General features: G+C 37.8%; 2 protein-coding genes across 3 annotated transcripts; one reads left to right on the forward strand and one right to left on the reverse strand.

The window, feature by feature from the left end:
* The first annotated feature begins 135 nt into the window (after positions 1-135).
* Positions 136-22030, forward strand: LOC148716404 (uncharacterized). 2 transcript variants are annotated; one of them, XM_088746079.1, is made up of 15 exons: positions 136-283; positions 8233-8463; positions 8717-8911; positions 11798-11986; positions 12353-12515; positions 12805-13031; positions 14049-14268; positions 15929-16191; positions 16308-16470; positions 17189-19521; positions 19906-19951; positions 20306-20551; positions 21183-21260; positions 21698-21773; positions 21869-22030. In XM_088746079.1, exons 2-15 carry the CDS (start codon positions 8260-8262, stop codon positions 21900-21902), a joined length of 4437 nt encoding a protein of 1478 aa, XP_088602205.1. In that variant the 5' UTR covers positions 136-283; positions 8233-8259; the 3' UTR covers positions 21903-22030. The 2 variants fall into 2 exon arrangements, with proteins under 2 accessions (XP_088602205.1, XP_088602204.1); XM_088746078.1 differs by having other exon boundaries at positions 21698-22030.
* Positions 3550-4179, reverse strand: LOC148716405 (uncharacterized). Its single transcript, XM_088744583.1, has one exon. The coding sequence runs from the start codon at positions 4177-4179 to the stop codon at positions 3550-3552; it is 630 nt and encodes a 209-aa protein (XP_088600709.1).
* Positions 22031-23410: the final 1380 nt, after the last annotated feature.

Consider the following 23410-nt stretch of genomic DNA (forward strand, 5'->3'; position numbering starts at 1 on the left):
ACAGTGTTAAACTTTGTAACGAGCATCTTCTTTCCAATTGATATCAAGAAATGGAAAAAGAATAGTAAGCCATAAGGCTGCAAAGACAGCGTACCAAACTCAACGTGAACGAATTGCGTGACATTTTCTTCCTAGGATGCACTGCGGCCGTAGTTTGTATCGGCAGTCAATGATTAGACTTCCATCCCGGAAGTATTCTGAGTTTACTCGCAGTGGACCGATTTGAAGATTTTTAAGCGTAGTTGCTATTTGGGGAAGATTACTACACTAAGGAAATGATGTGGTAAGCATAAAATGTATTTGAGTTCGTTATGTTCAAGATTAATGATCGATTATTCGACGAGCCGTATGTGTATACATTGTTGAAAGCTGGAATTTCGGTCAATCTAGAGCGAGTAAGATCACTTGTCCTGTTTCCTAACATATTGGAAACTTTAATTATTGAAGGACATGAAAGTACGTCTTTTATGGTAATTATCGTTGTTCACGTATGATGCGCGATCCTCGCAGTTGAGAGCGCTGTTCAATCGAACTGATTTATTAAGATGTGTACAGCTGGCAAAACCTGCGTCTGCTAACAATATTGTTACTCAAAGCTATCAAGGCAATTATAGATTTCGTAATATCTTATTTTCAAATGAAAAGTAACTCTCTGTGTTTTCCTTGTTTTTTCCCTGCTATGATTTAGATCATCTTTTCGACATGCTTGTTTAATCATTTTTTAGATCTCTTCTTTAATGTAAATTACAGAAACGGTCAAGTGAGTACTTGTGTTAAGTATCAAAGAGTTCCGCCAGTGATATAGAATCTAATGATGTTCGATTCGTCGCCGATGTTTTCGAAAATTAAAGGGACTTTACTTCATATTATTAAACGCTTCATCTTCACATGTTTGTGAAAATCTTAATAAGTCAAGTTTTATTAATATTAAAATTTGTTTATGTGTATTTATGATCGTCTTTGACGGAAGAATTTGATTTTGAGTATAAGCAAGTCGTATTACGTTCTCTTTCATCTTTCATGATTAAAATCGTGACCCTTGTGAAATTAGGAAAGTTTACAAATAGTACCTTTGCGACGATTTTTTAAAATTCTGCGCATTCGTTTGTTGTATGTCATTCCCTAACCACCTTCAAATTCTGTGAAATTCAATTAATATTAAAAACGCCAAAGCTTACTTGCTGCTACTCTTTGTATTGAACTGATCTCTGGCAGAAATAAACTTTATTGGCGAGCCAGGAAAACGAAATGATGGTAATGTATATGTTTAACTTAGTAATAAAGCCTAACAGGTCGCAAATAAACATTAAAGATAATGTAACGTTGGTATGTCCGAACAGTTTTACTGAGTGCGTGACACAGAATATGGAATAATTAATTGCGAAGATAATTCATCCATAGCAGTTGCAAATGCAACTTTATTCTTCGACGAAAGGTTGCAGCGAAATCTATTGAGACCCTCACTCGATTCGTTAAGTTGAGATGTACGATTGCATGGGAGATCAAACAAGATCTCTGATTCGTTCAATGTAAAGGCAGCAACTGACAATTTTCAAAAGTAAATTAATAAGTTTCGTGATTTATACTGAGTGATAGGTAGACGTATTGCATAATTATACAAGCACGTGAGCCCTGGGAAGTAAGGTGCCTCAGTGCCAGCATTACTTTTCTGTGTTCAGTCAATGAATCATTGGACTTAGTGACAACAATTAGTCTTGGTTCCTTGTTTGAGGTTTGGTAGATATTTTTATATGCCTTGCTGATGGTAGGTTTTATCATAGTTTTAAGAGCGTGTCCACTAGAAAAATGGGCAGAACCGGGCAGGGGCGATAAACGTCAAATGACCGATTTGGCTCAAACTTGGTACAAATGCTAAGTATCATGAGTTAACAAATGTGTGAAAAAAATAGGTCTAAATATTTCATTTCCTGGAAGATATAGGGTCCCCATGAGAAAACCCCCATTTCCTGCATTTTTTGCATAATCAATTAGCTAACTTTGCATTGCTGCTGTGAAAAACTGAAAATACATCTGCAAATTCAATCAACTGGATTCTATTTCATATCTATCAGACTTTTAGAAAATTGAATTGTTTTAACTTTTTCATTTTATTTCTTCCCTTATCTCTCGCTTAAGTAAAGACGACTTTTTCTGGTTTTGACACAGTCCAAAAATAAGGGTACTTTAAGGCCCAATATCTCCGATGAGCAACTACTTCTAATCATTATTCCTATATTGGTAGTGAAAGCCATCACTGAACTTCCAAAATCAGGAACAAAATTTTTGGGAAATTTATTTCATAGCCCGTGCTGACGTGAAAGTTACATCTACCTCTTGCTTTTTAGTCTCTATCATCGACAAATCTCTAGTCTTTATTGAATATACAAGTAAAAATACATACCTATATTTACATGTTTAAATTATTAATTAAAAAGTTAAAAAGCGAAAGAAAATTTAAAATACAGTCTAGTAATGTAACTAGCTTTGAAACGTTCTGTCTTGACACAAGGTAGTAGGCTTGTTTGAGTTCTCAAACGTTTGGAAGATTCTTTAACTTTGGGCAACAAATTGTACAGTGGATGAGTAGGCAGGCAACTAATCCTCTTTGAGATTGACCTATCTGTTTTCTCAAGCAAATCATATATATCGATAACATAGGATATAAAACTGCGTTTATGACATCTATGAAGGAACCGCTGCACAGTATTAAGTTCAGGCACAGAGGCTGCATACACCGGTAAACCATACGAAATTTTAGGTAAAACTAAAGACTGAATCAGATAATCAATTTCCGCTTGGTTATATCCTTTCTTCCTTAAGCTCCTTAACATATAGAGGCACTTATTCGCTTCGGAGAGTTTTCGTTTAATGTACTCTGTAAATCTTCCATTGTTTTGGAAAGTCACTCCGAGTAGCGCTAGAAATTCGACCTGCTCGATATTACCAATAGGACTAAGATTTACGTGTCCCTTCTTCTTCAAAACTAATTCTTTACAGATACAATGAATATATGAAGTTCATATATTTTGAACTGCAGTATTAAATATGTATGATGCACGATCCTTCGCAGTAGATAGCGCTATATTTATGCATAAACAGCGCTATCTACTGCGAAGGATCGTGCATCATCCGTAATTCTTTACACTTGGAAAGATTGCAAGGCATATAGTTAGCACTTGACCAGCTAAGGTATTGCAAAATTACACCACTAGCACAATCAGTCCCGGCCTTATTTACAAAAACTTGCATCGTAGTATCATCGGCATATTTACTAAGAGAAGCACCAGGACAGTTTACAAGATCGAGATCATTAATAAAAAGATTAAACAAGTAAGGGCCACTGACGCTACCCTGTGTTGTGCCTTTGTTTACATTATACCAGCAATAGCTGCTACCCCCAAACACTAACCGTTGTTTTCGATTTCGTAAAAAACTAAGATACCAGTTGATAATGTACGGATTTAAGCTAAGGGCCTTTAGTTTATCACTAAGTATACTATGCATCACGTTGTCGAATGCCTAAGCAAAATCCATAGCAAACAGTCGAACTTATGTACAATCCCTCTCATCCAACGCTTTCAAACAGTTATACTGCATATTGATCAAAGCATCTGTGCAGTTGCATTCTTCCCGGTACGCATATTGGCTCGGGCCTGGATTTTCTACAAACGCGTGTTTACTGAATTTGTGATAAACAGTTTTCTCAAAACACCTGGCAATAACAAGGGTCACGTTAATACCTCGAAAGTCCTGGTGGTTCGAAGGCATGTCCACCTTGGGGAGTGGACTGATGTTAGACTCCTTCCATGCTTCAGGCAATGTATAGGAACACAGAGATAAGTTCCAAATAAAAGTAACCACCAGAGCTAAGAGTAAAGCATTATCTCTCCAAACCCAGTAGGGTATATTGTCTGGTCCTGATGCTGTCTTTTTGATCTTAGACAAAGCCATCATAGCTTGGGTTTCACTAAGTCGAGGCGATGGATGATTTTCTCTATCGATTTCTAGGAACAAAGGCTCCATGTAACTATCATCTTGACAAATTTTTGCGAAAAATTCATTCAGACCACGCAGAAAACTTTCATTCAGGACAGGCTGCGGTTTGTTTTTCCTTTGAGAAATATTATCCACTCTGCGCCACCACGGCATAGTTCCTGTAGCCTCAGCGCGACCCCACATTCCTAGAAGCATTGGCTCTCGACTTCTTTTTTAACAGGTACTTGACAAGGGGAGTCATTCAAGGGGGATCTTTTGAAGACAAAGTCACAGTTCTAACGGGAAAACACATATTCATAAGGGAAAGCAAAGATTCATTCAGTGTATTGGTTAGGACCATCAATACCTTGGGCATTTAGAACAGCTGTCCAATCACACGTCTGAATCATCGATTCAAATTTGATCTTACGGAGTTCTCTAAAGTCTCTGAAGCTATACTTCCTTCGAACAGGTCTAAGCTTCTTACCCGGTGGTAAAATCACACCCACATGATCGGTTTTTATCAAAGCTTGATATGGAAATGGTGTTTGAAACAACTCAACAACAAATCATCAAAATTCCGTACACCACATCTTTGTTTTATTAACTTAAAATAACTTGAAATTTACAAGAAATTTCCCAGAGAGTATCGTGTAAACATGAACGAGGAGAGAATATTTGAATAGCGCAAGTTGAGCTATTTTTGAGAACTTTTTTCGCAGCCATATTTGGATTATTCTTGAGGAAATGCAGCAGTTGATGATGAACATCAAGCGTGCATGTAGTCAAACTTTCTGACAAAAGAAATCTAGGAAGAGACTTGATAGTACATTCATGTCTCTGTGGTGCCTCAGTGGCAACTTTTGGCTTCATATCATTTGTTAGATAAGCCATTATGGCAACAGTGTTTCAGATTCGATTTGCTTCGTTGTCTTGTTGAAATATTAAAAGCAGACAGAGCTCTCGGAAAGATCCACCAAAATGATTGGTCTTTTACGGCGAGATGCTTATCGACTTACATGATATGTGTTGGTGGCAAAAAGGTAATTCGATGCCCTAAAAGCTGATGTTACTCAAAAGGACAATCCGCCATCTTTGATCAGATCGCGCCTGTTTTGCTTCGCAATTTTGTTCAGCGGTCAACTATGACATTCATTTGTTATGTTGTGTTTCTAGTATACAAAGTTTAAAATATAACAAAGATTTACGGCTACCAAAATATTTGACTTGTTAGTCGGGTGACCGACTTAATAGGTTTACCCTCGTATTTCTCCTCAAAGCTCAGTCACGTGCAATGGGGAATACCGCAGACAAGTAATAGGGGCGCAACCTTCTTCAAAACATAATTACTTTCAATGATTGCTGAGAAAAATTACCAGCTTAATTGTAGTGAAAGCTACACTGGTAATCTACATAATTGTGATTCAATGATTGATGGATATCAGTACAGTATGTCTATAGACTGGGCTTTTGAATCACTCTTATCGCAAAATCACTCTCCATTTATTCTTACAATAGAATGTGTTGGGGTCAGTATCTATCATACTGATAATGGGAGTTATAAGATATTTCATTCTCATTCAAGAGTCGAATATGGTAGAAGCCACCCCTCAAGTACATGTGTACTATTAGAAGTGCCATCTATTCAGGGCTTAGTACAGTATTTCCAGACTATACACTCCTTCAGTCACAATTATGAACTCCGAGGAGTGCAGATTAGTACATATGAAATAACTGCAGTGAAGAGTTTGAGAGAAGAACACAACTGCTCTTATAAACAAAGCTCTGCTGTAGGGCTTTATACACTGTGTTACTCAATAGCAAAGCCTTGTAGTTATTGGATTTCCAGAAGCCTTTGTTGCATAGCTGACCAAGGAAGTAAATTCTATCGTAACATGGGCATCAACAGGTGTCTTAAAAGGGCAGATTTATACACAAGTGCAAAACAAGAAATAAAAATAAGTGGTATATTTGTGGAGTTGACATATCACTCCAACTTTAAGCTCAAAGGTATGGGATGTTATCCAGTACTTTAAACAATACAGAAAACAAGTTGGAAAACTTAATTTTCAAGAACTACAGCAAAAATACAGGGTTTCTATTGTGGCGTGTAAGTTACTGTATTAGTTGTATTTCTCAACAAACAATCAGAGCAAAGTACATGTTCTCCTTATTGACCTATGAAGATAATTGTGAACCTGCAATACAAGGAATAAAATTAAGTGGTACACCATCATTAGTACAAGCTATTTCTAACATTGTTACAAAGAAACAAAACAGATATTGTTGACTGCGAAATGCAATTTTTTTCTTGTACATCTTACATGGACCTTCATCAAATCAAACACATCATTCAAAAACACAGGCAAAAATTTAGTTATGACAATTTAGAACCCATTCCGAAAAAGAAAAGACTGCAATAGACAAGTTCTAAAAATCAAATCAAATACAAAGTTAGACAACAGCATGAGAGTGAGACAATCCCAACTATTGATGTCTGCATTAAAGAATTCAAAGAGAAAATCAGAGAAAGTCCTAATTAGGTATGCTGTGTATACAATGTTTTCACGATGAATTATACTTCCCTGCATTCATATCAGTGCGATTACAGTTTCATTTTTTTTTTTTCACATATGCATCAATTGCTATGTACATATCACCCCTGGTAAGGGGGGACTCCTTAAATAAAAAGGACTGAGGTGCTCATCGTACCTTTTAGGGGTTAAAACAGGCGGGTTTAGTAGCTCTTGGGCTGCTCAGCCTCAAAAGATCCACAGCAGCTGCCTCTATGATACCTTTTAGGGTATTGCGCTGACAATTTGTGACAGTGTGTCATTGTAAAATTGGTGCCTCTCAGAGATGAAAACAAATTTTTTACCCTACGCCCACAAAGCAAGACCTTAGTACCTCTTTGTATTTCTTTTAGAACCACTGCGCACCATGAATAGTCAACACTTGTAACGGCACATCTACCTGTAGCCCGACTTACGATCTTAGATCGTCTTGTTATTTGTTAAGCTTGAGATAGTTGCTGGTTCACCGAAAAACAAATAAGCCGGTGATATATTGGTCTCCTCTCAGCACAAGGAAAAAGAAAATTTCTTGTAAATTTCAAGTTATTTTAAGTTGATAAGATAAACATGTGGTTTACGAATTTTGATGAGAGAGACGAAAAAGCGGGAGGTAGATGTAACTTTCCCTTCAGCACGGGCTATGAAATAAATTGCCCAAAAATTTTGTTACTGATTTTGAAAGTCCAGCGATGGCAATTCACTGCCCATATAGGAATAATGATTATAAGTAGTTGCTCATTGGGCCTTAAAATACCCTTATTTTTGGACTTTGTCAAAACCAGAAAAAGTCGTCTTTACTTAAGCGAGAGGTAAGGGACGAAATAAAATGAAAAAGTTAAAAAAATTCAATTTCCTAAAAGTCTGTAGATATGAAAGAGAATTCAATTGATTGAATTTGCAGATGTATTTTCAGTTTTTCATAGCAGCAATGCAAAGTTAGCTAATTGATTATGCAAAAATTGCAGGAAATGGGGGCTTTCCCAGGGAGACCCTATATCTCCCTGAGAATTAAACATTTTGACCTATTTTTTTCCACACATTTGTTAACTCATGATACTTAGCATTTGCGCCAAGTTTGAGACAAATCGGTGATTTGAAGTTTATCGCCCCTTTCCCGGTCTTCTCGTGGACACGGTCTTAACTGTTCTTTCATAAGGACTTCATAATTTAATTGATCCATGATCTTTTTTTACGGTACTTATGAAGTACACTTCGACGATCCCGCTAGATTATCTAGTGGTCACTCTCAGGAGGTAGACCACTAGATAATCGTCGGTTTTGTGACGAAGAAGAAATATATTTGTACGTCGTGCTGAATTGATTTTTGTTTTATTATATATTTGTCTTTTTTTTTTATTGTTTTTGTTCTTGGTTTTGTCATTTTCAAACAGCTGTCATAGGAGTATTTCTTCCGCTATTGTGCTCCTCTATTTTGGATGTTGATTTAGTGGGTTGGTTAGTTTTCTCATTTTGGATTTTTTCGACAAAAACGACGGTAATGTTACAAACTCACATAACCAACAGTGTCATTAAAATGAAAAAAGTTTGGTCTTAGATTTCAAAGGAAAAATATTGAAAAGTTTTAGATTATCGAGTATGTCATGATAAAGTCCAAGGGAAACATTTGCACAACACAAAATGATTTAGAGACAAACAGCTTGAGTTAATAGTAAATGTTTTTCAGATTCATCTGGTACCAAGGAAAAAAACTATGGCGGCATTTTTGGTTGAATTCGTGCCGGTTCCAGTAGAGTTGAAAGGCTTTGTCATTGGTAAGCATCGTGCTGCGATAAATGAAATGATCGAGCTTTCTGGAGCGACAATTGATCCCGGAAACACAGATCAGGCAGGGTTTACTATCGTTGGAAACAAAGAGGGAATAGAGATGGTCAAACAGCTTATATCTGAAAAACTGGTCAGTTCAAGATACGGTATTGTGTTAAGATAAACATTAATTCATATCTGTATCCTTTTAGAGGCAGCTGCCCCAGCCAAACTACCTACAGGAAGCTAAACTGTCTTCATTTGTCCATTAGCTAAAAGAAAACACTCATACTTAAGGGTTTGAAAAACCAAATGATTGCAAACTACAAATTTATGCCGAGAAACAGAATCCCTACTTTAAACATCACAGATTCTTCACTGAACATCAATTTCCTTTTTTATAGGCGGAGCTGAATGAAGAGCTGATTAAAATTCCAGATAAATACAAAGGCAGGGTGATTGGGAAGTGGAAAGCTAATTTACGGAAGATAGAAACCCAGACCGGAGTAAAACTTTTTGTTAGGGAACGAGAAGTATTTATAGTACGTGGGACAGAACAACAACGGCGACATGCAAAAATAAGCATTGGAACAACTGTGGTGAGTACTAATTTGTTCTTTGATGATTATCCGCCAAGCGAGACTGCTGTGCGAGCGTGATTTAGGATACTCTTTATGAACACCAGATGCAGCCACCAAAGGATGAAAAGAAAATAGCGGTGGCAGTTATCAAGTGTGGTAAATTTTTGAGAATGGAAATACGAGGTGCCGCTTATCGTAAACTGAAGAGTAATTTTAGGATTAGATTTTTATGAATGGTAACCACCAAAATCTGATAACTCACAAAGATATGTATGGTCTGAAAACATGCTTTTAATTAAATGTATCGTATTTTCCTTTCCATTCGTCGTGTCCTAATGTACAGTACTCTCGTAAGGCCTTTGGTTTGTTGTATGGGCCGGTAGCTGTTATTCAGTTGATTCCTTCAAACTGCAGGTAAACATGAAACTTCTGGCCTATACCACAAGCTCATGGCGAAAGGAACATTTAGGCCTGACATAGACAGAGAAAATGAAAAAGAAGATTCGTTCAAAAAGGAGTTGTTAGATGCGTCACAAGTAACAAACAATATTCCGCCGAAAACTCTCAAACTGTTATTTTGTTTGTTTGTTTGTTTGTTTTTTTTGTTTTTTTGTTTTTTTGTTTTCATTTCCTCATCGATGAAGACACTGAGATCTCCTGGAATTCTAAATCTAGAGTAAACCATAACAAGAAGGTGAATGGTCAAGAAAAACTGGAAGAAGAATTAAAAAATAGTTGAAAGTTCGGAAAAAAAGAAGACTCACACTTTATGGTTTCTATAAAAATGCTTCAATCCTTCAAATCAAATCAAATCCAACTTTACTTATCGAGAGTAGCAAGAAATAGTTACAATACTGATAAACTTATGACTCTCCTACATTAAAAACATCCTATTTCTATGTTAAAATATCCTATATATATGTATATAAATATTTTTTTAATTTTCATTTATTTAATTTAATCAAACTTCAGATTTTTACAGTCACAAAGACAATCAAATCAATCAATCGCTCAATCTGAGATCAATCATCGCTGAATAGTACTGATCGCTTTGCGTGGAGGATTATTTCACGCTCTTGGTTGGTAATCTGTCGGTACGTTGAAGGGAAATCCAGCGCCTTTGACAGCAGGTTCTCCGTCACTGTTAAATTGTTTCACTGTTAAATTAAGCTACAGCTGCATGAATAACGTTAAATCAATTATCTCCAGCCACAACAAAGCCGAAATAAGAAAATCCACAGTCGCTGAAGGAAACAACAAAAACTGTAACTACCGTACTGACCGGACACGTGCCCCATGGCATATACCAGGCCGCAAACAACAAGGGAAACATATATCGGACTTTGTGACACTCCATTTAAATAAAGATATAGAAATCACATTTGTTCATTCCGTAATGAATGTTATAGAAACGTAACTGAGCTTAGTAAGCATATCTGGAACCTGAAAGACCGGAACATTGAGTACAACGTCAAATGGCGCAAAATAAAACGGGTAAGATCTTACTCGAACGTCAACAAGAATTTTAATTTGTGTTTGTGGGAGAAATATTTTATTTTTTGTAAACCCGGAATGTCAACCCTAAACAACCGAAATGAATTAGCATCGTCCTGTAGATACTCTAGGAAATTTCTACTAAAAATTTCATCACCTAATTAGCGCGCGCCGCACTACACAGCACACGTTTTTTCAAATAACTTTGACTGTAACCGTTTTTCAGGCAGTTGTCTGATGATTGCATCTGATGGAGGATGAAACTCTGAGTAGCAATTAAATGTCTTGGACCAAATAACCAAACTCGTTGCCGATAATATTAATTACTGCCGTCTAGTCCAACTATTGAGCACTTTGATAGTCGATAAGGAACATTCTAACGTAATATTGTGTTTGTGTGTGTGTGTGTGTCTGAATGTGTGTGTGTGTGTGTGTGTGTGTGTGTGTGTGCGTGTGTATGTATGTATATAAATACATATTGGCGATATATCGGAAGAACAAAGTGCGATAAACGACGATAATCGTTTGCATTACTTTTGCACAGTGCTGTATTATGTCAAACATAAATAGTAAAGATGTAATACTGATAAAAATACAAAAAGAGAAAATGGGAAACAACTCAAAAAAGTGAAAAACAAAAGACATTGCTAATTCACTTAAAAATGACGAATTTTTTTACTAAAATGGCAAAAGTAGTCATTCAGGTATTTACGTAGACCTTAATTTGACATCTTAATTTTGTCTTTAACACTGGTTGGTAACGAATTCCAAAGTTTTGCACTACTTACTGAGAACGTCCTACCACTCTAGCTCAGTTTCCCTATTAAATCTCTTGGAGACAAGGTTCCATTCTCCGTATCGACTTTTCCTATTATGTATATCTGAGTTTATAGTAATTAAACTGTCCATATATTGAGGGAAATCACCTGCTAAGAATGAGTAAATACTTATTTATTATTGCTTCGTCGTAAAATGGAAGCCATACTAATGTAATGTCTTAGAGCTGTCAGGGTGGACAAGAAAGTGATGCAGTTTGTGTGCCGACTAAGTTGCTTTTTTATATACAAAAAGATGTTTGTATGTTTGCCCTCCAATTTATTTAAGTCTCTCGAAACTCCAATTATCAATGTCCATCAAAGGCGTTTATTGCCCTTAATTCTCCCCTCAATCTCAGAGAATATTTTAATTAAAGATCAAGCAAGTACTACAGTGAGTGTTTCATCAAAAGGAGAAATTCACACATGGTACGAAGAAAGTTTTGGTTGATCATTTCTGATTTTAATCAAATAATTAAGTTCTATTCAGCTGAATAACCGTGTGACTTAGAACACTAACTGTAATTCAAGACCCACTTTGTGGTTGCATTTTAATTACTTCTGACCACTAATAATGATGCCTTGAAATCCCCAGGCTAGAGCAAGAGTAATGGATTTTGAAAACGAACTTTATAAAGTTTGCTCTTATGTCGACGGTTGTCACCTTCCAATGAACTGTAAACTCAAGCTTGAGGAGGCGGCAGAGGAGGATTGTATCCCTCTGCAAGGATCTCAAACTGAAACCCAATATCGACTGAAGCCAGCCGAGCTCTGTGAAAGGGAGGTATGTTTCATGTCCAACATCCGAAGGGAGCAAATTTGTTTGTCAACCCGTATTGAGCATATTTCATTCTATAACAAGAGACGGACGGAAGAACACTTTGACCTTTTTTGTGATTTAAACTCAGCCTTTTGCATTCCACGCTACCACAGTTAAAACTTCTACCTGTTTATGCAAACTACATTTCCATTGTTGCTCTAAATTCTTCCCCTCAGTCTCAGTGAATATTCGCAATACTCAATCGTGATGCCAGGTTCTTTTTTTTCCACCTCTTTCATGAATCTCAAAAATCTTACACCAAATCAAAATCATGATTTTATCGCGAACTGGTAGACCATTTACTCAAAACGCAAATTTAAATCTGGGCAGGATTCCTACCATGACCGTAATGACCCCGTATATCAATCAGACCTTGGGGATGAAGTTTTAATGTCTCTCAGAAAGATTAAAAATAACATGGAGACGGCTGAGAATCCGAAGGCTGACATGTGGTGCCATTTAGGAACCTCTATCATTCGAGCACCTGATGAAGGTAGTATTCAATTTTCTCTTTCATTGATAAATTTACGTCCCAGGAACAGCTTGGAACGAAAGTTCCATCTTAATTAAATGTTGTATTTTCCTCTTAAGTCCTCACTTCCTTGTTATCCTTGTAGCCATTTCTCCTTCGTGTTCTCCGAAGTGTTCTCTCCTTTTTGTTTCCGGCTTGCATTTCCTCACAGATAACGCCGACCTGGCTGAATTGCCACACCTCGTAAGACTTACAAAGTGGTTCATTCTCCAGCACAATCATACTTTCAATGTCTTTCTTTGTGTCATAGATGACGACGTTCTCCAGCAAACGTGGGGAATCGAAGAGATAACAGAAAAGTTTCAAAGGCCCGATGCAGGAGAAAGATTTTGGAAAGTTTCTTTCAGAGAACGAGATGATATTACTGATGGTATCTTTAAAAGAACTGGCTACACAAAGATTACTGAAGGCGACGAATATATCTGCAGATATGACCTGACATATCTGACACCCTGCTTTTATCAACTTAGGTGTAAGGTAGGTTATAGCACTCTTTTACCTCTTTACCTCGGACATGGACAACGAACGCGCTGGTAATGAATAATACAACTCCTACGATCCTCTGTTATATTTTTACACTAAACTTTTTTGTCCTTAATTTCATTTGGCTTGTTAGTTCCTCGATGGCCCATGCATCGACTGAGCGAACGAAAACTTTCCACACTAATCACGCTAGTACAAGAGAAGAAATTAATGTGGACATCAAGTAGTTGTCGCATTTCTCAAGGTCATCAGCGGAATTTTTTCAAGGTTTTGTTTTTACATCTGATGTAGATAACGGCATGAAACTCTCGCTTCGAACCTTTTGTTACGAAAAAGCGCAGATTCATGTTCCATATCCAAAACTTTGGATACTGTAGAAACTTCACGATAAATACATTTAATAGCCTGACTCATTATCGCGAGACAAACGATCATTTATCATTTAACCACGATGAACAACATCCATGGTATCCTGATGACCTCGTTGAGTCCATTCACCCCACTTTCGTGGAACAAGAACAGAACAGTCACTGTAACTTCAATTATCTTAGGTCTCGTTTATTCCAATCTCTCTTACGAGACGTCATCTTGCGACGTCATCGCACGCAAGAAATACTCACTGATTAGATATCTTTCTATATGCCATAATGCTGATAAGTGACAGGCTGACTTAATGACCCAATGACTGAATAATTTACTGAATGACCGCCTAACTAACTGACTTATCGACTGATCTCGGTCGGCTGCTAGAATAACAGACACAATGACTGACTAACCGACCGACTGACTCACTGGCTGACTGACGGACGGACGGTTGGACAGACTGACTGATATAACTAATGAAATAAAAAGGCAGTCAAGGACCACACTGAAGAACCGACTGGAACACGGTTTCACTCTGTTTTCCTATCCGTTTTAATCTTTACCAGATTGTAGGGTAGGTTAAAAATGAAATCATGAACCTACACCGCATTACACGCTGAGCCTCTTTTTCCCTTATTAATGTGAAAGGTGTGGGTGGCAAAGAGCAGCGTAAAGAAAAGGCTCGAAGATATACCAATCCCTTTTAGTGACGTTAAGAATGTAGTGGAGGAGATTTATTTCGAAGATGAAACGACCCGAGCACGCTGTCGTGGTTGGCTGGTACTAAAATCTCGAAGATATTTGCAGAGCGACATTCTGTTTCCTGGCTGCGACCTGGACTGCAGGTTCACCATCCGTGAGCGAAGAGGTAAGTCTAAGAATTTTGTTCAGTTGTGAAAGTTGTCATTATATTCATATCTATTCATCTATCATTTACTCGTTCTTTCATTCATCTATTTATTCATCCCTTCATCATCGATCCGTCCATTCATTCAACCTTCATTCATCCTTTCTCGTGCAGTTAATCGCAGTCGATGAAAACTGAAGTTAAATTTTCTATGGTGCTGCACCATTTTTTGTTAACCCATGGCATCTTTTTTCATATTTTCACGTAGTTCGTTCCAAGCCAAAAATTTACCATCTTCATTTGCGTCATCACTGCGCCTAAGCATCGCATATCATAGTATGCAAAAGTTTAAAGGCTGATAGTTTCGAAAGAAACTGTTTGGGGCTGCGTCGGTGGGGATAACGAAATAATTTGGATGTATCAACAAAGTTGAAATAGTAAATTGGCCACCGTAACGATTACAAAAGCTGACGTTTCGAGCGCTAGCCCTACGTCGGAGCGAAAGGGCTAACGACTAAGGGCTAATGCTCGAAACGTCAGCTTTTGTAATCGTTACGGTGGCCAATTTACCATTTCAATTTTGTTGATATATCCAAATTATATACAAAAGTTTGTCACATAGGACATTGTTAAACTGCGTAGCTTACCTTGAGTCGCCTATTGCTAATTGATAAAGTGTCCGAGCTTCTATTTCGAGGGTCGATAATTCGGATCTTATTGAGAGCATTCGGAGTTTCTTTTTCATCTGAATATGCTTATGTCTATCACCCAATAACATCTTCGTTCTTTTAAATTATCAGGCCTAAAAATTTTCCATCTTCATTTACGTCATAATTTCACATAAGCTAGCCACTTACCCTTGTTATCTTCGCAGTATGCAGGCAGTCAGTAACCATGGTAAAATAAAATCGGCTTAACGGGATAACTTGCAACAAGTCTCCTAAAGCTCAGTGGCAGTGTCCAAAGCAGAAAGTAGTGGGTCTGATGGACTGCCATTGGGAGCACTTGAAGTTTGTTTATTTGTTCTCCAAGTATGTCTGTGTTATTCACTGAATAACATCTTCCTACCCTCGTCGATTTTTATCCGAAATCTCACTCGTTCGCTACGCTCATTCGTTTGATTTCTGGTTGTACCCACTCGTCCGTAAATACCTTAGGACAGAATTTCCGCGCATTGTTTTATCATTACTTCACCTGTTCTTGGGGCGTCAACCTCATGGAGTGTGCAATTTTTTTCCTTCAGTTAGGATGCCTATTCATTAAAACAGCAGCATTTACCCGGTTGTTACTCAGACGTCGAGCAAAGGAAGCTTTCATTCAGATTTTAACCAATTACGTCCTTCATTCATCTAAAGAGCTTTCATCCATCGATCTGTTGATTAAGTATTGCACCCCGATAAGAAAAAATGCCAGTTCAATTTAATAGGTTAATAATTTTTCAGTATTATAAAAATCTTAGTCACCTAAATACGCAACAAAGCTGTGCAGAAATAAAGAACTCGAAACAGAAAAACATGGGTGTGCTTACAGTGAATTTCATTGGGATGAAGTTCGTTCCAAATCCCCCTGTCAAATGATCATATGCCTCATCAAACAACTCTTAGATTCTTGCATTATAGGTTTTGTTCTTTTCAAAGTAATCTTTATTACTTACTGTTGTGATATATCTATCTTGCCACAGATTATGCAGTTGTAAGTGGAGATGTTCCAAAAATAGAAGTGAGACGCACTTTGTCTACGTACCTTTCTCGGTTAACTTTGGCAGATGAGGATACCTTTGGATTACGTCTTCCAGATCATGATATCCCTGAAGGATTTCATCTACTCCATAAGCGATGCTGCAAGAGAAAAATGTACAGCAATCGTCCGGAATTCTTTGCCATACTTTCACAGGAGAACTCATGGTGGACTGACTCTTCGGGAAATGAAGCAAACAGAGAATCGGTAACATTTTATTTTTAACTGCTGTAAATCTCACAAATACCACCAAAAATGGCATGTTTTACTAAAGAAGACACTTTCGAGTCCTAACTTTACCTTTATTTGTTTCTAATGGGTAGACTGACCTCCACCTACACAGCAAAGAATGCGACAGACTTCTTATGAGTACAGATTGGCAACCGGAAATCATAGTTCAAAAGTTGCCTGCATTTCTTAATTTTGTAAAGGAGATTCAAGGCTTCGTTGTGCGCGAAATGAAAGAATACGGATCGACAAGAACAGGTTAGAAAACACATGCTGTCTTTCCTTGTATTTAAGCGGATGAAGAAGCATCCGTACTAAATTTGTCTCCTTCTAACACCCGATTTTCCCAGTGAAGATTTTTCTTCGCATCAAAACGTCAGAGGTACTAATAAAGAAAACGTTCGAAGCTTACAATGCTATCAGAGCACCTTCCCAAGAGAGCTGACTAAATTCGTCTTTATTTGGTTGATGAGGTATCAACCATATGAATTTTCATTTAAAATGGCAAAACCAGGAAAAAAAAGCCCCAACAAGACCTAACGTATTCCAACAAGTTTGTCTGGTGATTTAAGACCTATAACGTGATAAAAATTAATTGTAATTACGCCATCTTTCTTTTAAAGAAGACTTTTTACAAGGTGGCTAACTATTCTTGGCGAGTATTTTTTTGTATTTTTTGGAAATTATTTGTTAAGTATCATAAATGCCTAAAATGTTAAGCAACTTCCTTTTCCTCACGAATCACTATAGTCTGAAATATGGGACCTAAAATTCTGTATTGAATCTGAGAGTGATACCGTCTCATTTAAATGACACTCTCTCATTTTATAAAGAGGTACTGTTTCTATTTGTATAAGTTTTTCATCGAGTATTTATATAATTATTCATAAACTTGTCTGTTTATGTATTTATCAACGAAATTTTTTTCTCCTTGTCTTATTTACATGATAATGTTTTGTTGCTTTCGATCATTTAGTTCCTCCAGAAATCCTTGCAAGGGGCCCTTTAGCTTTACAAGCCTACTACCGCGCTTTAGACGAAGGAAAGATCAGAGACAGGAGAGTACCGCTGATGTTAGTCGGACAGGACCGATCCGGAAAGACTAGCTTGAAGAAATCGTTAAAGGGTGTATGCTTCAACCCAGAGGAGGAGAGCACTGTGGGCATCGATTTAGATCGTTACCATTTTCAAGTGACAACAGAAATGTGGATGACAGGAAAAAAGAATGAAGGAGGAGACGTTGATGAAGAAGCTATTTCATTTGCGCAAAATGCTGCACGGTTGGCTGCTGACACATTAAGAAAGGCACAAACTGTCTCTGAGTTTGGAAGAGAAAGCATTGTTGATGAACGAGGCTATAATGTTGAAGAAACAGATGGTCTCTTGGAGGCAATCCCCAGTGACGAAACGGTTTGCTCAGAGGAAACCGAGTTAACAGAGGATCAGTTATCCACTAAAAGTAGCTCTGATACAAATGTCAAGGCGGTACGAGAAGTTCTTGACCCAAATACACTAGAAGCCGAAGACGATTTACCTCATCCTACAACAAAACAAGCTTCAGATTTTGAAGAAATTGCTCCAAGAATTGAAAATTTACTTAAAGACGAGGGGAAGAAAGACGATGAAGAAGATATTTACTCCATTCTGTGGGATTTTGCCGGACAATCTGTTTATTACGTGACACATCCTCTCTTTCTCACCAGAAGAGCGATTTACTTTCTTGTTTATGACCTCAGCAAAAATCCAGACGAAAAGGCTAAGCCTCTCGTGAAGCAGGGAGTGTACAAAAAGTTCCAAGACAGCTTCAACCTGAAAACTAACTTGGATTACCTAGATTTCTGGATGAATTCGTTGGTGTCATTAGCCAATCATCAAACAAGCCATGGAAGGGATCTAGAGCCTGGATCTGATGTACTTAAGGTGCAACTTCCAGTTGTTTATCTGGTCTGCACCCACGCTGATGAACCTTATGATGGCAGAGAACCATTCGAACTTGCGAATGAAGTGTATGGGACTTTGAAAGAGAGACCCTACGGTGCCCATTTGTTTGACGTGTATTGTGTGGATAATACAAAGTCAGGCAGTGAGTCTGAGTGTCAAGAAGTCATGCGCTTACGACAGGATGTTCACTATGTTTCTAAGGAATTGCCGCATGTCAAAGAATTAATTCCTGTTAAGTGGCTAAAGTACGAAAAGACACTCCAATGTATGAAAAAGGAAGGGCAGAAGTGGATTTCACTTGCTACAGCAAAGCGCGTTGCATTTGAGCAGTGCCAAATCGAGAGTGAAGATGAATTTAAGACGTTGCTAAACTTTCTACATGACCTAAGAGTCCTAATCCATTTCGATGACACAGCAGATCTGAACGATATGGTAGTCCTGGATTCTCAGTGGTTGATAGACGTTTTCAAAAAGGTGATAACTGTAAAACCCTACCACTGGAAAGAAAAGCCATTTGTAGAATTGTGGTGTCGGCTCGAAAAGGAAGGAATTCTGGAGGAAAAGCTTTTAGAACATGTCTGGAAGCCTTTGATTATCCACAAAGAAACATCTGAAAGCTTAATTGCAATAATGGAGAGATTTAGTTTACTGTGTTCATGGCCCTCATCTGATGTTTCGGGCAACAAACAGTACCTGGTACCATCAATGTTGAAGTCACATCCACCAGAAGCTGTCATGAAGTTGGTGTCAACTGCACAAATGCCTTCTCTTTTTCTCAAATTTGAATCAGGTAAAGTGCCTTCTGGCTTATTTCCCCGATTAATACAACAGTTCTTGCTTTGGGGGAAAGAAATCTGCTGGAGCTCAGTAAAGCCAAAGATGTACCACAGCTTTGTCAGGTTTTTTCTTTCACAAGATGATGGAAGCTCTGTAATTCTTCTTTGTCACTCGTGTTACATTGAGGTTGTCTATCATCGAGGGAGTGTAGAAGATGGGTTAGTTCATGCTTTAGGGTCCCAGAAGTCGATGGATATCTGCTATAACGAACACGATTTAACGTACGTCCGTGTCATCTGTAGACAGTTAGGTTTGATTCTGGAGTGTATGCGCAATCAGTTCTGCTGGTTGAATAGTATGAGATACACAATGGGAATCATCTGCCCAGTTTGCCGTGAACAAAGTGCCATCGACTATTGTGATAAGCATCAAAATCTAGATTGCAAAGAAGAGGAATGCCTCCACTTTTGGTCCCAGTCTGATTTGTTTAGTTCTAAGGAGGAAGTCTTTTGCAACAAGTCGGTTAGTGCGCATAATAGCGGATTCAACCCTGAGCGCTGGGCTCCTTGGTTTCCATCTCAAGATGATCGGGTAATTATCATTACGAGCCTGCAGCAAAAAAATTACTCAACTATTGCAGGTCAAATAATGTAATTTTGCTGAGTATTAAAAATCTTGAATCAGGGACTGTAGAAACATGGTTGTCAATCTTAGAGAAGAAGAAATTCAAAAGGCCATGTGGAGCCTATCTGATTGTTGCAGAATTTCGGAAGATTTTAAAGAGCGTAACGGACATGTTCAAACCATTCTCAGAACCTGTTTTTATGCTAAGGACAAAAAATTAATAAAACGCGGTGTGGCAAAGACAAAGCATTATATCGTGAATTTTCGGCCGTCTATGAACCACAGTTTTGTAATTTATAGATCCTGAAATGTGCGATAATATTTCAATCATCTCGTTTTTTTAAATCATAGGTGTCATACGGTAACTACAGTGATAAACATTTATCTATAGATAAAGGTGAGCCTCCTGCCTAGATTTGCACATTTATGACAATTGAAGCAGTATCTCGTCTGCAATTGAAGCAATATCTCGACATTGTTTTTCTATTGTTATCTCTTAATTCGCTCTGCCTCCTTGTTTTAAACAATATTTCAAAATCATCTGCTGTACTGGGTAAGAGAAAGTGCAAACAGTCATTCAATGATCTATTTGCTTAAAGTACTCTTTTGTATTCACTCAAGACAAATCAATCATCTCACCTTCACACAGTTGCACAGTTCTCAAAATATTCAATTCCAAAGTGTCAAGAACCTGGTTAGAGAGTTTTAACATGTATCAGTATTTATGTTGTCATAAACTTATGATTTTTAGGAAATGAAGATGAAGACCTTTCTATTCCTGCTGAGGTTCTAGACGACTCCCTTTGGTCACGTTCGAATGGCTGCGAAGATGTTGTACGGCAACTGGAAGACAAACTCAACCTGGACCGAGCCGCTTTGCGAGATTCCGATCCTGATGTAAAGAAGCTGATTCGTTACGTGGCCAGAAAGGCTAACATCAAAGGCCGTTATGATGTGATTAAAGAGTTGAGAAGTATTGTGCCATCAGGAACTACGGGTAAGATCGCTTTTAAAGCTTCCCAGCTACTGTAAGAACTCAAATGCACCAAGAGATCAAATTTATTCAGTCGAGTAAAAGAAATAAATACCCATCCAAGTGAAATACAAACGTAGTCCTCCCTGGTCATATTTTGTAGTCACAGCAGTTATTGGGGTATCCCGCGTAATGTATCAAAATTTTAACAGTTTGGTTGGCTTTGCCTGCCAAGCAAATGGTTTTATGTTTATCACGAATTCGTCCTATGGTCAGATTTTGATAAACGTAGTGCACGAAATGTTCGGGACACTCAAAGTTCGCAACTAAAGACTATCTACCAAAGAGCGTATGGTGACGCAAACCGTAATTTTATCAAAATGTTTGGTATGTCTCGGACTTCTTCCAATAAGCCGAGTTAGCCGAATCTTGTTTTGGTTCAGAGCATTTATCCTTGAACCTAACCTTCCGAACCTTTTGAATGTTATGCATTTGTTATGCATTTGTCCTTGAACCTAACCTTCCGAACCTTTTGAATGTTATGCATTTGTCCTTGAACCTAACATTCCGAACCTTTTGAATGTTATGCATTTGTTATGCATTTTTCCTTGAACCTAACCTTCCGAACCTTTTGAATTTTATTTCTTTTCGTTAGCTCCTTTGTTGCGTGAGAGCCTTCAAGTTGGAAAAATGCCGTTCAGTGAGCGAAGAGAGCTCACCATTGCCCTAAGCGGTAAGGCTATAAACATTACAATACGTCAGTCCGAGAGCAGATCAGTTCAACCTTCCATATATATATTGAGCATGCAGGAGGTTTTGAGAAACCGGAAAGAAAGATAGAGTTCCTCAAGTTGTTGTTGAGAACAAATTCCAGCTAACTATTTTGAATTCTCCCAGATTATACAAAAAGAGTTTCTAATGTAGTCACTTGGCTTTGCGTTGTTTCTAAGATTAAATTTTATCTTTGACAAAAAGCCCGCCTTCCTCGATGAAAATAGATTTCTAAGCAAAGAAGTTTAGTTGCAAGTATAAACCAGTTTTTTTAACTTTTGTTGTAGTATTTATTGTAGTCAAGAGAAAATTTGCAAAATTTACGGAACAATGAATGATGAAGGTACATGTATTATCTCCAGAACCAGTTGTATTAATGAAACGTGTTTACTTTTATAGGTGTACAGGAGTGGAAGATTTTTGCCGAGAAACTGGGGTTGACCCCAACGGAAATTCGTTTCCTCGACCAACGCACCTTGAATCCAGTTGAAGCTACCTTGAACTACGTTGTACAAAGAAGTCAGATAACTGTGGGAGATCTTTACGCCATTTTAAACGAATGTGAGCTACCTGTCATAGCCGATGTGCTCTGAGAGAAAATTGATATTCAAATCATGTAAATGGTAACTTTACGCAAAAGATGTTTTCTTGAATAAATTTTCTTACTCCTCCATGTCTTCATGGGTCTCTCAATAAATCAAATGCGAGAAATAAAGAAAATTCTTCCTTGTACGTCATGTCGATATTTTTTTATAATTTACCGCGGGATCTTATTCCTCCCCTAGCGTAGGAAATTTTTAAGAGAAAATTTAAGCCGAGAACTCTTGTTTTGACTGTTTTCCCGCTTCCAAACTGCACTTTACGGTAATTTCAAAACTAACTGGCAACTTAGCTGACCTTTGACAAATATTGCAAAGTATTTTTTTTTAACTATATTTCAAATATGTTTAAAAACAAAGGCGGAACATAAAGCCCCGTAAAACGACTCGCCTCCAACTAACTAAACAAAAGAATTAATAAGCGTTTATAATATGGGGCTAACGTAAAGGCAAATTGTGCGAGATTATTTAGATTTTTATACGCAAAAGGAACAAAGTCTGATTTACTAAGCGCAAAATTCGAATGTTCTCAAATTCGGAACAGAAATCTGATCGTGGCAGAGTGGTGATTAGATAGTCTGTAGAGCAAAAGGGAAAAGGAAGTGTAAAGCGGTAAATTGCCCTGCGATCATTTTCTGCCCACAACGTTTGTTTTTGTTTTTGTTATTGTTCCTTTTTCCTTTTCAATATCCACGCTGATAATGGTTAGAATCAGGGAAGAGGGACTGCCCTTAGTATATGAATAAAAGGCGCAAGGGACGAAACACTTTGAAACATTACTCCTAAGCCAAACCTATGCTCTCCTTACCACTGCACCACAAACTGAACCTGTCCAGGGATTTACTTTTTAAAGCAATGTAAAAGCAAAATGAACTTCGTCAGACTTGTGAGAAACAGCTTTTTGCATTATGAAAACAGCCACCGTCCCTATCACCTACTCACCGAAACTCTTTTCATCCAAATAATTCTACCTGTATCGTGCCTATGGGGAGAATGTCCCTCATTCAGTTTACCCGACGGTAAATAAAAATCTGCTGCTCGTATGGTTGGCGGTTATCACGTGTTCTTCGAAGTCGTCTTCGCTATGGTTCTCAAGTGGCCATTTTGAGTCATTCTAAGATCGTTTAACTGAGCTTATTTTCATCTCATTTTGACCGCTTTTCTTGTCATACGCGAAAATGTTCAGTAGTCCATTGTGTAGTCCAGGCAACGCCCTGTAGCTATTTTGGGCAAGTACATCGATACATGTATTTTAAACTGCGTGTATTCGAAGCCCCTTTCTCTCATTCTTCCTTGTCGGCAGTTAGAAAGGAAAATTAATTTTAAAAAAACCGGGTCTGTCTCCTTTCTCCAAACCTGTAACGTCACATTTTTACGTAAACGCTCATAAGAGTTCACTAAATCCTTTCATAGAGGGGAGTTTCCCATTTGAAAGTTGATTTACTTTACTCGGCCTCGACGTTCATGAATCTCGATAGAACTGAGCTATGACAGCAGTATTCAATCTTCGCTT

This window comes from Stylophora pistillata, chromosome 14 (assembly GCF_964205215.1).
Source record: "Stylophora pistillata chromosome 14, jaStyPist1.2, whole genome shotgun sequence".
NCBI lineage: Eukaryota > Metazoa > Cnidaria > Anthozoa > Scleractinia > Pocilloporidae > Stylophora > Stylophora pistillata.